The sequence below is a fragment of the Molossus molossus genome, unplaced genomic scaffold (genome assembly GCF_014108415.1).
Source record: "Molossus molossus isolate mMolMol1 unplaced genomic scaffold, mMolMol1.p scaffold_m16_p_10, whole genome shotgun sequence".
NCBI classification, from domain to species: Eukaryota; Metazoa; Chordata; class Mammalia; order Chiroptera; family Molossidae; genus Molossus; species Molossus molossus.
In genome coordinates this window covers 69,449,936-69,465,142 of record NW_023425345.1, presented here as the reverse complement: position 1 = coordinate 69,465,142, position 15,207 = coordinate 69,449,936, and the positions used below count along the sequence as shown (strand labels likewise).

Below are 15,207 nucleotides of genomic sequence, written 5' to 3'. Positions count from 1 at the left end.
AATTACTTTCTGCTTCCAAAGGGGGAGAAATAGGCATTTGGAATGAATTAAAGTTTCTGTGAAACTTTTATATGATGATATACATTAAGTTTATCAAATATATTTCATGGCTTTGTACAGAATGTTCTCTAATATTCACAGCAAAATGAACAAATAGAAATTATATTTATTTAATTCAACATATACTTGTATTTTCCTCACTAACTTAGTAAAGAGACTTTACCTTCATTGTGGTCTTGAATTGATGCAAATACATTTTTTTTTTTTTATCCTCACCTGAGGACATTTTTCCTATTTTGTTCAGATAGAGTAGGAGGGAGAGAGAGAGAGAGAAACATCGACATGAAAGGGACACATCGAGTGGTTGCCACCCACACAACCCAACCAGGGCCGGGGACAAACTGCAACCGAGGTACGTGCCCCTAGCAGGAACCGAACCTGGGTCTCTCCAGGCTGCAGGTGGACGCTCTAACCGCTGAGCCAAACTGGCCAGGGCCAAACACATTTTTTAATCCTTACCCAAGGGTATGTTTTTATTGATTTTAGAGAGAGAGGAAGGGGCAGAGAGGCAGAGGCAGAGGCAGAGAGACAGATATAGGCATTCAGTGTGAGAGAGAACCATTGATCTCTGTTGCCTTCTATACGCCCCCTATTGGGGATGGAACCTGCAGCCTAAGTATGTGCCCTGACTAGAATTGAACCTGTAAGATTTTGATGAACAGGATGGTCCTTCAACCAACTGAGCCATCCAGCCAGGGCAGAAATATTTTTGTATAATCATAAGTCTTATATTTTGGACAAGGAGCCAGATTTCATCTTGTACTTGCTCCTTATTTATAACAACATAACACTATAATTCACTTACAAAAAACATTTTAACTGTCACCTATTTCTGAAACATAACTATTATTTTTAAATATTCACCTTCCAGTCTTGAATTTCAAATGTATGTTTTAATGGTTGTAACAATTGGTAAATATAACTTTATATCCTGTTTTTATAAGACTGTTTCTTTCTGTAAGTCTTCATAGCCATCATTTTAAATGATTATTTTCAGTGCAAACATGTTTAATGAATGTAGGAGACTTTATATAAACAAATAATTTACATGTAATTATAATAATACATAAGTATGATGATTATTTTTCTCTGCTATTGTACTATTATACTCAAACTTTAATCATTCATATAGTATGGTCCTTTTAAGTGAAAATAGTTGGAGGACAGATATTTTCTTTAAAAGAACAGCTTTTTAATACACTACTTTCAGAAGTAGTAAAATATCTTATAAATATATTAGCAGTATTCTAAGTAGTGGTATTGTGTGTTTTAGTAATGTAAGATATTGTTAGAGAAGAAAAATGAGAAAAATTCTGAATCCCAAAAAAGTGTGGATTAGAAATAATTTTGATGGCATTTTTTTTACTTTTTACAATGACTTTCTGACAGTTAAATCACCAGGTGTTTTTTGAGGAAAACTTCTATTAGTGTTATGAAAATTAATTGTCTTTTAGAAATAAAAGAACTGTGTTTATTTAGAAAATATATACTTCAATATAAATCTTAAGGAATTTCTATATATTTTATTTTATCCTGTTTCTTTATTCCATTGCCTGATCTGTTGGTCATTCCCCCACCTTCTTCCCCATAAAAATGAGCCCTGTCGTTTTTATAGCAACTTAGCAATGATTAGTAGCTATCTTAATATAATATTTTTGGATTCTTACTCAGATTTTGAGTCCTAGAGCAGAAATTTTTGATTGATAGTGATATTTGATTTCTAGTTTTTCTACTTAAATATAGCTACAAGCAATCTTATAAAATTAAATGATGTGGTATCTTTTGCTACATTCTTAACCTCAAAATAAATAAGGATAAGAGATAAAACATTGCATTAGTTAAGAGTTAGACAGTTTAGCCCTGGCCAGTTTGGCTCAGTGGTTCGAGCGTCGGCCTGCGGTCCAGAGAGACCCGGGTTCGGTTTCTGCTAAGGGCACATACCTCAGTTGCGGTTTGTCCCCGACCCTGGTTAGATCATATGAGAGGCAGCCACTCGATGTGTTCCTTTCATGTCGATGTTTCTCTCTCTCTCTCTCTCTTCCTCTCTCTCCCTCCCACCCTCCTATCTGAACAAAAAATGGAAAAATGTCCTCGGGTGATGATTTAAAAAAAAAAAAAGAGTTAAACAGTTTACATAATGGTTTAGAAAATGAATTAAGTTAATTAAAAGAAGGAGAGGTTCAGGCTGTTAACCTGTTTTAGAAATGCAATAGGAGTACAACATTGTGATTGCGGGGGCTGGGGTGGAGGAGGGTATAAAGGGGATAAGTGGTGATGGACAGAGACCTGAGTTGGGGTGGTAAACACACAATACCGTGTAAAGATGATGAGTTGTAGAATTGTGCACCTGAAACCTGTATAATTTTTTTAACCAGTATCACCACAATAAATTAAATAAATGCAGTAGGAAAATATATATGACAAAGTATCATAAAAATTGTGTTGGATTGGACATTAAATGCTAAATTACATTTTAATTTTCTGAGCTAAAACAATTTCTCTACAAGTGAAAGAGAAATTTTTAAGTCCCTTACTAAATTGATGATAAGCTTGTGAGTACAAGAGTCATTTGGAGCCTCCCTTTTGCCATATTTGTCTAATGTATCACGTATCAGGCTGATTACTATTTTCAGCAACAGTGTTCATGACTGAAATCCTACAGTTAACCTTTAGAAGATCAAAAGGAAATATACTTTTTAAAAAGGTGACCCTAATGTATACATATTTTCTGTCTTTCTGCTTTATTGCTTGCATGTTTAGCAGCTTTTTTTTTTTTTTCATTTGTTGCATAGACTTACTAAGTGTGCATTTAAAGGTCAAAGTCATCTTAGGATGGTAAACTAACATATCAGTTACAGGGCATAGCTGAATATTTTGGCAGCAGTAATTTGGAGTTATTTTAAAATATTTATTTTAACATACAGAGTGATACAACTATTGCTAACTGAACTTATATAAAACTTAGAGTTTTAAAAGGTTCTCTGCTTGAGATCAAGTACTAAAAGCTATAAGGATGTCTGTATCTTTAGTCAGAGCTGTATTTACATTTTGAGTAAACTTTCTCATCATTAATACTGAATGTATTCATTATGTGCCTAAGTATCTTTATAGATCAGTAGAATACCTTTCCAAACTATCTGTTAGTGTAATATGATTATTCATATTCTGTTCAATATTAAATTTTCCAAAAAATATTTCTTCCTTTTTCAAATATTCAATATCTTTTGTAATGATAGATTTTGCTAGTTACTGTTTTTTATTGTAGATCTGTGGCTTTTTTCTAAAGCCTCTTTAGAAAATATACTCTGTTAGAGATGGTGAAATATATTGAGCTATAGCTGACATTGTTTTCTTTTATCTTTTTAGGTAGTTGAACAGGGTATGTTTGTAAAGCACTGCAAAGTAGAAGTATATCTCACAGAATTGAAGCTCTGTGAAAATGGAAACATGAACAACGTCGTAACTCGAAGATTTAGCAAAGCTGACACAATAGGTAATGCAAGATCCTCTCTGTTAAGTTATTGCTATTAGAAATTTACGTATAAATTCTGTTTGTTATATGCTACTAGGATGATAACAATTATAATGTGAAGTACTTCACATTATATATTTCCAAGCTTGACGCAATATATCTTAGCTTAGAGTTGATTTATAATTTCTAAATCTACTTTACATTATTAAATGAATTTAATATTTGTGTCATTTTACTTTTTAAAAAAATACCAGTTTATGGTTTAAACTGATATTTGAAAATGTATATTTTGTTTGTAACTGAATTATAAATTAAAGTAGAACTTTTATAATGAATAGATTAGGGAATTACAGTCTCAAATAAAAGTGTACCCAAGTTCCTCTTTTTATATGTCTACATATCTATTTATATTCATCTATCTATAAATGTACATTAAAATATACATAAATTATTTTATTCTATTTAAAGTCATTTTAATATAAGATCAAGAATGTATTGAATGAAATGTTTGTTAAATAAATGATTAGTAATTTAATAACAAAACTATAGCACTTTTTGATAAAAAACAGCTTAAAATAAAAATCATAAATAGTAGTTATTTTCAAATAAAGTTACTGGAAAACAAGATTCATAGAAATACTTTGATCTTTTTGGAAGATATAAATGGACATTGGAGATAACACTTAATGCAGACACTCACTCCTCAGTGAGGAAGAGAGGTTAGCACATTTATGAATTATAGCACTGTATAGTTTCCCTAGTTGGAAGCAGTCATTAAGTATATTTTGATTAAATGTAAATAAAAGTATTTCTGAATTTCATAAGTCATTTGACAGTTACCTCTTACCCATTTCACAACAGGAAAATACTTTTTAATCTATATTTTTTATTCTAGTGCTTGGTTAATCGTAATGTTTTCACCAAATAAAATATTATGTATGAATTTTCATTTTCACTCTATTCATTTAGCTGGGACAGTCACAAGTTTGAGATGTAATTTCAATAAACTCAGTCATCTTTCTAAAATGAATACTTAAAATATTAGGAATTCCATATATAATTATCATATTATGAAAAAATTACTTAACTTTTGAACTTTAGATTTGTGGAACACATTTAGGGAAAGAAAACATTTCTACATACTAAATCATGAAAGTTTTCAATATAATATAGTAGTGCCCCCTTGTCAGTGGGGAATATGTTCCAAGACCCACCCCCTCCCCAGTGGATGCCTGGAACCAGGGTAGTACCAAACCCTATATATACTTGTACAATGTTTCCTCCTGTACATACATACCTATGATAAAATTTAATTTATAAATTAGGCACAGTAAGAGATTATTAACAATAACTAATAGAACAGTTATAACAATATACAATAATAAAAGTTATATTAATGTGGTCTCTCAAAATATTTTATGGTACTGTAGTCACCTTTTCAATTAAAAGAAGCACTTTACATCTTCTCTTTGACATATGTAAATTGCTAGCATCACTACTCTTGCATTTTGAGGCCATTAAGTAAAATAAGGGTTATTTGAACACTACAATATTACAACAGCTGATCTGATAACCGAGACAGCTACTGAGTGACTGGCAGGCAGGTAGCATATATAGCATGGATGTGCCAGACAAAGGAATGATTCATGTCGATGCTAGGACAGAGTAGACAAACGAGATTTCATCATGCTATTCAGGACATGTGCAATTTAAAATTTTTGAATTGCATATTTATAGAATTTTCCACTTAATATTATCAAACCATAGTTGACTATAGGTAACTGAAACTGCAAGAAGCAAAACTGCAGATAAGGGGGGACTACTGTCTATAAAATTATATTAATCATGACATTAAATTGTGCACAAGAATCTATAAATCTATCCAAGGAGTATAGTCTGTTAAAATTAATTCAGAAATTAATCTCGGAAACGTTCAGCCAATTAGAATATAAATGAGAAGCTACCTCTTAAAATATTTGATATAGATAATGTTTTCTAGTTATTTTTAAAGTTTAATATTTTTTTCTCTTTTTACCTCATTTCTATAGGAAAATTATATATAAAATGAGACAATGAGAAATTTTATTTTCATTCTAATTTTATTTAAACTAGAACATAATAATTTAAAACTCATTATATGAAAACTAGCAATTGGTTTAATTTCTGAATTCAGAACAAGCATTATGGAATTCTCATTTTAAAAGTTTGAAAGTGTATATTAGAGCAACTTTGCTTCCTAAGCCAGAAGTTTTGCAGAAATTACAATTATTCAACTCAGGAATTTTAGAGACTTTATAGTAATAGTTATCAGAGTAATTAACAGTTATTGAATACTTACTATGTTTTAGGTACTTTACAGGAATTTTTTATTTAAACTTCAACAACACTATATCTTGTAGGTGATAAACCTGACACTTCCAAAGGTTATGTAAAATATCTATGTTCACCATGGTACCAAGTGATAGAACCATTATTTTAATTCTTTAACCAAGGATCTTATACCAGAATGTCAAGTCTTAATTGCTGCCTTACACCATTTGTGCAAGTGTTAATTAGACTGATTTTTTTTTAAGTAAATGAATTTTGAAACAATAAAGTACTTGGATAATAAGAAAGAAAACATGGAATGTATAGTTTTCCCTTATGGTCTTTTTAAAAATCGTGATTAAAAATTATCAAAATAGCCCTGGCTGGTTTGGCTCAGCGGTTGGAGCATGGTGAGGATTAAAAACAACAAAAAACAAAATAGTTATGTATAAGAAATATAAGTACCTATTTTCTGTTTTTACCAAATTAATAAAGTGTTTCTTTTTCAGCTAGTACTACTTACATTGATTTATAATAAAAATGACAGTCTCCTGAAGCAGAATCTAAATAATTTACTATATTCAGAGCCAAAATACTTTGACTTTGACTTTGAATATTTTTCTTCCTAAATTGATATATTTAGGTATTGAACATATTCCAATAAGAAAGATAAAAGTTGGTTTTATTTTTTCTTTAAGGATAACACTGAAAAAATAATTTTTGTTATAAATTTAAGAATTCTTTACGTTTACAAAGCTTATTAATAGAATTGCTTAACTTTTATATTAAATGTTTCTACTAAAAATGTTTGTCATAATTTTTCTATTATCAGTATTAATATTTTTCTACCTCTGTATGACTTTCATTAACCGCCTAAATGGAGTTGGATTAATATATATGGGAAAATACACAAAACTCTCAATGCCTTGATACTGTTTTTTTTAAATTTAGCTTATTGGGTTGACAGTGGTTGATAAGATTATTATAGGTTTTGCCCTGGCCTTGTGGCTCAGTTGGTTGGAGTGTCAGCGTTGTGGGTTCAATTTCCAGTCAGGGCACATACCTGCGTTGCTGGTTTGATCCCCAGTCAGAGTGCATACAGGAGGCAACCGATCAATATTTCTCTTCTCTCGAGAATTGATGTTTGTCTCTCTCCCCCATCCTCTCTGCCCTTCCTTCCCTCCCTCCCTCTCCTTCTCTCTCTAAAATCAGTGACAACATATCCTTGGGTAAGGATTTTTAAAAATATATATCCTCGGGTGAGGATTTTTTTTAAAAGATTATATAGATTTCAAGTGTACATTTCTGTGATACATGATCTGTATATTGCATTGTGTGCCCACCACCCAAAGTCAAATCATGTTTCTTCACCATATATTTGGTCTCCTTTCCCCTTACTACCCTCTCTACCCCTTTTCCCTCTGGTAACCATCATATTGCTGTCTTTTGTCTATTAGTTTCAGTTTTATATCCCACATACGAGTGAAATTATACTCCAGTGATCTTGATCTGCACCCAACCTCAGCCAACAATTCCCATAGACTGTCATTATCTGTAACTGTACTTGCCAAGTCTCATTTTGAGCATTCTGCTTTCTGCTACTACTTCCTCTGCTGCCATTCTTTCTTCAACTCACTACTTCAGACATTCAAGCCTACCACTCCCTTGGCACTGCTTCTCTGATGGTCTCTAATACTTCTACATTGATAAATTCAGTGGTAATTTCAAAGTCTTCCATTTTCTTAAGCTGCCAGGAAAAATTAACATACTGATTCATTCTTCCATCTATAAACACTTTCTCCTTACATGGCTTCCAGGGCTCACTAGCTGCATCTACTCAGAGTCTTTTGTAAGATCCTCTATGTATTCCTGATCTCAAAACACCAACAGTGCCCTGGCCAGTTTGGCTCAGCGGTTAGAGCGTCGGTCTGCGGTCCGGAGAGACCCGGGTTCGGTTCCCGCCAAGGGCACGTACTTCGGTTGCAGTTTGTCCCCGGCCCTGGTTGGTCGTGCGGGTGGCAGCCACTCGATGTGTCCCTTCACGTCGATGTTTCTCTCTCTCCCTCCCACTCTATCTGTACAAAAAATGGAAAAATATCCTCGGGTGAGGATAAAAAAAAACACAAAAAAACACCAACAGTGTCTTCATGCTTAGTACTTGCATCTCCTCTCTTTTCCTTTAGTCCTCTGGCTTTAAATACTCTTCTGCATATTGATATCTTTAATATATATTTTTTAATCCTCACCTGAGAATATTTTTCCATTTATCTTCAGATAAAGTGGGAGGGGAAGAGAGAGAGAGAGAAACATTAACATGAGAGAGACACATCAACTGATTGCCTCCCGCACGACCCGATCAGGGCCAGGGACGAACCGCAACTGAGGTATGTACCCTTGACTGGAATCGGACCTGCAACTCTTTGTTCTGCAGGCTGACACTCTAACTACTGAGCCAAACCAGCCAGGGCAGTGTCTTTTAAATGTATATCTTCAACCCAAAACTTTCCCTCAATTCCATATCTTTATTTGTGTCTGATAAGAATCCCAAGATAGCCCTGGCCGGTTTGGCTCAGCGGTTAGAGCGTCGGCCTGCGGTCCGGAGAGACCCGGGTTCGGTTCCCGCTAAGGGCATGTACTACGGTTGCAGTTTGTCCCCGGCCCTGGTTGGTCGTGCGGTGGCAGCCACTCGATGTGTCCCTTCACATCGATGTTTCTCTCTCTCTGTCTCTTCCTCTCTCTCCCTCCCACTTCTAGCTGTACAAAAAATGGAAAAATGTCCTCGGGTGAGGATAAAAAAAAAAAAAAAGAATCCCAAGATATAACATATATGAAATTAAACTCTCTCACTTCCCCCCAAAACCTGCTACCATTATTCTTCTCCGTCTGAGTTATCACCACTTGCATTCTTCCATTTGCTCAGGCCAAAAACCATGGTTTTATTCTGATTTTCTTTTATTTTTCACTCTGCATGTAATCTAGCAGCATGTCTTCTTAGCAATTCCTTCAGAATCTCTTCTCAGTCTGACCTCTTAACATTGCTTCTACTGCTACCACCACTACCACCTTGGTTTGGATTGCTGCAGTAGCCTGATCTCCTACCCTTGATATCCTCCAGTTTGTTCTTCACTAGCAGCAAAAATCAACATTTAAAATGTTAGTTAGATCATTCCACTTCTCTGATCAAAACTCTTCAGTGGCTTTCCTTCTTACTCAGATAAAATAGGATACTTTTATAGCTCAGAAGATTCTATATGACCCTACGTGAGTACCTTTATGGTCTCATTTTTATCTTGCTTTTCCGGCTTGAGCCACATTGGTGCATCATGCTGTTCTAAAACATGCCAAATTCATTCCCACCTCAAGGCCTCTTTCTTCTGCTTATAATTTTGTTTTCTTATGTATGAGTAGATTGCAAAACTCATTGGAGAGGAAATTCCAACATTTGTACACTTATATTATGTTTAGAAATGTCAAAATGTTAACAGCGGTTATCTTTACGTAAACATTTTATTTGTATTTGTATTTTCTGAATTTTTGCAATGATCAAGAATTATTTCTGCAGTCAGGAAAAAGTATTTGATTTTATAAAATGACCTCCCTTCCTAAGCTTCCTTCCTCTTTCATCCTTCCTACATAATGTTCTGTTCTTTGACCTGGGTGCTGATTACAACGTGTGTCCACTTTGCAAATTTGTCATGATGTACTAATGAATTGTGGATTTTCTGTATACATTTACACTTCAATAAAAAGAAAAAAATTAACCACCCCCTCAAAAATACAAAGCAGTACTGTCAGTATACTTAATTTATGTAATTATTAAAATTCTCTGGCTAACGTGCTTTAAGTTTTAAGATACATGGTAAAACTTTCTACTGATTTAATGTCCTAATCCAAATTTCATTGACTACAAGATATTAAAGAACATTAGCTACTACATAGAAAATAAACAGTATCATTGGACTAAATTTAATTATGTAAAATAGGCATGGCTATTTATATTTCTTTGGAGAACATATGTTTAGTATTTTGTAAATAATGTTTTTTCCAAACCTACCAAGTATTCTAAAATGTAGAATTATTTTATATTTCTTCATATGTCATAAAATATTCTAATTACAGTTTTCTTGAGTCTAAGTTAAGCAAGTTATTGACCAGAATTAAATAGACTTAATAGTATTTTCTAATATCTTTTTCTAATGTTTAAAAATTTTAAAGATTCATTTAACTATATGGTACTGAAGCTTATTAATTACATTTGCACTCTCAAATATGTAAATGTTCCTATGTCTTGTTTTATAGCAGGTTAAGCTATTCCAGTTAAAAAAAATACTTCTTCCACTCAGATAATTGATTCAGAAATAAGAAATATATATTGTTTTACCTTGAAAACAAGAAATTTTGACTAATACAGGCATCCTTCAAAGAAGGCACTTTTTTTGTATTTATATATTCTATTTTTAGTTAACTATTTAAAATGTAAATTATATTTAATTTAATATTAATTGTTCTGTAATTTGTTATAATAAAAAATATTTTGCATTTGTAACATCTCTGAATCATACCTTATTTTCTAACTCCTACATGTCATCAGAAATATTATGTTGATTTTATATAATATGTAAAAAATTAGTATTTAAACTTTATGACAAATTATACTTGAGTGTTATATGATTAAACTCCTTTACCTTTTGAGATCTCAATTTCCCCAAGTAATCATCTGTCAGAGTTATAATTACCATTTTGTTCTTTAAAAAGCACAGCTCGCCCTGGCCAGTTTGGCTCAGCGGTTAAAGCGTCGGCCTGTGGTCCGGATAGACCCGGGTTCGGTTCCCGCTAAGGGCACGCACTTCGGTTGCAGTTTGTCCCCGGCCCTGGTTGGTCGTGCGGGTGGCAGCCGCTCGATGTGTCCCTTCACGTCGATGTTTCTCTCTCTCTCTCTCCCTTCCTCTCTCTCCCTCCCACTCTATCTGTACAAAAAAATGGAAAAATATCCTCGGGTGAGGATAAAAAAAAAGCACAGCTGGTCTTAAAAACCTTGTTTATTGTTTTTCATATATGTTTTACATACTTGTTCACCTATTATCACTATCATATCAGTATTTTAAAATAGGATTTTTATGCTGGTGAGCACTTAGCTTTGTGTGGTATATATTTAAATATGTGTTATATTCATATATCTTTTCTCTTTAAATCTAGATACAATTGAAAAGGAAATAAGAAAAATCTTCAATATTCCAGATGAAAAGGAGACCAGATTGTGGAACAAATACATGAGCAATACATTTGAACCACTGAATAAACCAGACAGCACCATTCAGGATGCTGGTTTATACCAAGGACAGGTATTATTTACCATACATGAAGCTTTTTTGAGTCACAAACTTTTTGGATGTCCTGACAATCTATAATGAATCCTACTGGCTCTGGCTTCCTTTTTCTTTCTTCCTTTTTTTTTTTAAATCCTCATCGGAGGATATTTTTCCATTGCTTTTCAGACAGAGTGGGAGGGAGGGAGCGAGGGAGAAAAAGAGAGAGAGAGAGGAAGAGAGAAACATCGATGTGAGAGAGAATTGTCGATTGGCTGCCTCCCACATGATCCCAACCAGGTCCAGGGATTGAACCGCAACCAAGGTGCCCTTGACCAGAATCGAACCTGAGATTCTGTGGTCTGTGGGCCAACAGTATAACTGCTGAGCCAAACCAGCCAGGGCTGGCTTTCTTTTTCTAACTCATCTCTTCCCTATCCCTGCTGGGCACTAGCTATAACTTCTGTTTTCCTCTTTGAGTTTGAATATAAAAACAAAATCATTTTTCATTAAAATAAAAAACAGCCCTGACCAGTTTGGGTTAGAGGTTAGAGCATCAGCCCCACGGACCAAAGAGTTGCAGGTTTGATTCCAGTCAAGGGCACATACCTCGGTTGCAATTTGATCCCTGGCACTGGTTGAGATCCTGCAGGAGGCAACGGGTCGATGTGTCGCTCTCTTGCATCGATGTTTCTCTCTCTCTCTCACTCTCCCTTCCTCCCTCCCATCCTATCTGAAAATCAATGAAAAAGTATTCTAGGGTGAGGAGTTTTAAAAAATCTAATAAGATAGGTCACCGAACTTTCTTTAAAGGATCAAATAGTCAAAGTTTTGGTTTAGCTGTTTATAAGGTCTCTGTCACAACTACAACTCTGCTATTGTTAATAGCATGAAAGCAGCTATAGAGAGGATATGTAAACAAATGGAAATGGCTATGTTCCAACAAACTTAATTTACAAAAGCAGTTAGTGAGCTAAGCGAACTGTAGTTTGCCAGCTCCTGCTAGAAGGTATCAACTCCCGATTTGTGATATAATCCAAAGAAATAAAATGAGAAATGAAGACGTTTAGACACAGTCAGCTAGTTCTACTGATTCTACCTTCTAAGTATTTCTTGAATTAATCTCTCTGTTATTCCCAGGCCTGATCTTTCTTAACAGATTCCTCTGCCTCCGGTGTTTTGCATGTCCACTCTCAATCTTCCATGTTTTTTGTCAAAATACTCTTTCCAAGATGTAAACCTTATTATTTCTTTTTTCATAAACCTTTCCTGGATCCTTAACAGTTATAAAGTTCACGTATCTTAACACAGCTTGCAAGTTATGGTTTGACCTTTTGCCAATCTTCCATCATTTTTAGATTATCCTTGCTTTGTGACTTACACTGATAAAATGAAACTGAACTACTTATGATGCCCTAAGCATATTGTGCTATCCATACTCCTGTGCTTTACAACATATGTTTCATAGGCCTGTTACACCCTTCTTCGCAATCCCTGCATCCATCCAGTAAAAAGTCCTTTAAACATCAGAATATTCAGATTAACCATTTTATTTTGTCATGTAGTCTACCAGATCAGATTATTCTTCCTTCAGATTCCAACTCAGATATCACATCATCTCTTCAGCCTTTTCTGACTTTCTGTCTTATTTATTTTTGTTTTTATTTTTAGTACTTAACACAGAGCCTAGTGCTCCAATATGTGGAAGTTTTTGTCTTGTTTGGCTCTGTTTTATTTAAAACTATTGACATCAATAATATACAAGTTGTTAAAAAAATTCAAAGGAACGGAGGGCAATTAATTTTTATAAATACCTACTATATGTCACATCATGTAATGGGCTATAAAAACAGTGATTTTCATACTTATTTTAGCCATTATAGTCTTACCTGAACTTCTGAAAATGTAATATGTATTACAGTTCAGAGGAAAGTTACCTGATTGAAGCTGGAGTGAGGAACCTGGAACTCTACTAGTTAGTCATTCCACTTCCACTTCCTAACTAGCCAACTCTCTTTCTTGTTTACCAATAGACCTACACCTCTCTCCTTGGTTACCATTCAGCAGGCCTTGAGGTAGCTCCAGAGGACAATTTGAAATACATAGTTTTATTTCATTAACTCTTTTCAGTGATTGATCCTATGTAATGGCTATTATTCTTTCTGTCATATACTTTAGAAGAACTGAGACTTCAAGAATTTAATAATTTGATCTTCTTACTAGGAATGCATTTACCAGATTTTGAAAAAGGAATGTTTACAAAACTGTGCATAACGTTTTTCAGATTGTATAAGTTATTTTCTGACTAATGATAAATAAACTAAACACTATACCAGACTTTTAATTTAATTTAATTTTTTACTAAAATTGAAAGTATCCTTATTAGGAAGTGAAACAAAGATATATTATTGAAGAGTTTGCTTCCCAAAATGAGTGGCCCTTTATCTTTCTCCCATGTGTGTGTGTGTTCAGTTGCTTGCTTCTTATATTTAACTTCTTAAATTTTTGTCTCCCTTGGCTAACTTTGGAATCAAAATGAAAATACCTCTTCACCTTGTCTACTGTGTCCTTTAATTAATCACAGGGTTACTTTAGTTTCTTAGTGAATTCAGCTAATCTTCTGAAACTATTTTGACACTGGGGTTAAGAAAAACACTTACTGTGTCATATTGCAGGTATTAGTGATAGAACAGAAAAATGAAGATGGAACATGGCCAAGGGGTCCTTCTACTCCTAAGTAAGTGCTCCCACTTTTTATGTTGTGTTGCATGGTTTAGAAGCCTTTGATTTGAGATCATGAAATCCAGAATAATAGAAGAATCTAATTGTGTGTTGTACATGCCTTTTTTATATTCTAATATTTTATTTTCAGTATAGAAGTTACCTAAATTTGCACTTAAATTAATATTCTATTACTTAAAAAGGCTTCCAATTCAAATCTGTATAGAATGAGGTACAATATAAATATTATAAATGTTATGTTATATTGTCTAATGCAGTTAAATCACCATTAAACATTTTGTTTCAGGCTTATAATAGTTTTCAAGTGTCTATTAAAAGAATGTTCTTCCCCTGGCCAGTTTGGTTCAGCGGTTAGAGCGCCAGCCCTTAGACCAAAGAGTCACGGGTTCGATTCCGGTCAAGGGCATGTACCTCCGTTGCAGTTTGTCCCCAGCCGTGGTCAGGGTTGTATGAGAGGCAGCCAATCAATGTCTCTCTCCCGTCGCTGTTTCTCTCTCTCTACCCCTCTCTCCCACTCTATCTGAAAATAAATAGAAAAATATCCTTGGGTGAGGATTAAAAAAAAATTTCTTTATCATAATGATTCTGATGTGAAAGTAATATTTTTATTTATTACAATAAATGTTTTAGAATATAAAAGCACAAGTAGAGATACAGGTGTATAAGAATTGCTTTTGATACTAAATGAGGGATGAAAAAATTAGAAATCTTTTCAACATTTTAAAAAATTGTGTTAAGAACACTTTAGATCTACCCTCTTAACAAATTCTTAAGTTTAACATTACAATATTGTTAACTGTAAGCATATTGTTGTACAGCAGATTTTTACAACTTATTCATTTTGTATAACAAACTTTATTTCTGTTGAACACTAACTTTCTATTTCTTCCTTGCCCCAGGAGTTGCCATTTTACTTTGTTTACGAGTTTGACTAGCTTAGATATTTCATATAAGTAGAGTCATGCAGTATTTGTCCTTCTGTGAAGCTAATTTTACCAAGTATTATATTCCCTAGGTTCATCCATTTTTCATACACAGCAGGATTTTCTTTTTTAAGATTGAGTAATATTTCATTCTCTGTATATATCACATTTTCTTTATCCATTCATTAATTGATGGAAATTTGGGTTGTTTTCATATCTTAGTTATTGTGAATTGTACTGCAATGAACAAGGAAGTGCAGATACCTCTTCAAGATACTTATAATGGTTCCTCTGGATATATACCCAAAAGTGGGATTTCTGGATCATATTGTATTTTTATTTTTAATATTTTTAGGACCATTCATATTTTTTTCATAGCTGCATTATTTTACATTTT

The 15,207-nt window shown here is 33.6% G+C and overlaps 1 protein-coding gene across 11 annotated transcripts in view; it reads left to right on the top strand.

The window, feature by feature from the left end:
* Window positions 1–15,207, top strand: part of USP15 (ubiquitin specific peptidase 15) — a 118,936-nt gene that overhangs the window by 28,889 nt on the left and 74,840 nt on the right. For all 11 annotated transcript variants that reach the window (XR_004958317.1, XM_036251851.1, XM_036251855.1 and 8 more), the window contains 3 exons: window positions 3,427–3,553; window positions 11,036–11,181; window positions 13,821–13,882. Coding sequence is in view for 10 of the 11 variants with exons in the window: in XM_036251851.1 (XP_036107744.1) it covers window positions 3,427–3,553; window positions 11,036–11,181; window positions 13,821–13,882 (335 nt within the window). In the remaining variant the exon portion in view is untranslated. The remainder of the gene's footprint in view (window positions 1–3,426; window positions 3,554–11,035; window positions 11,182–13,820; window positions 13,883–15,207) is intronic.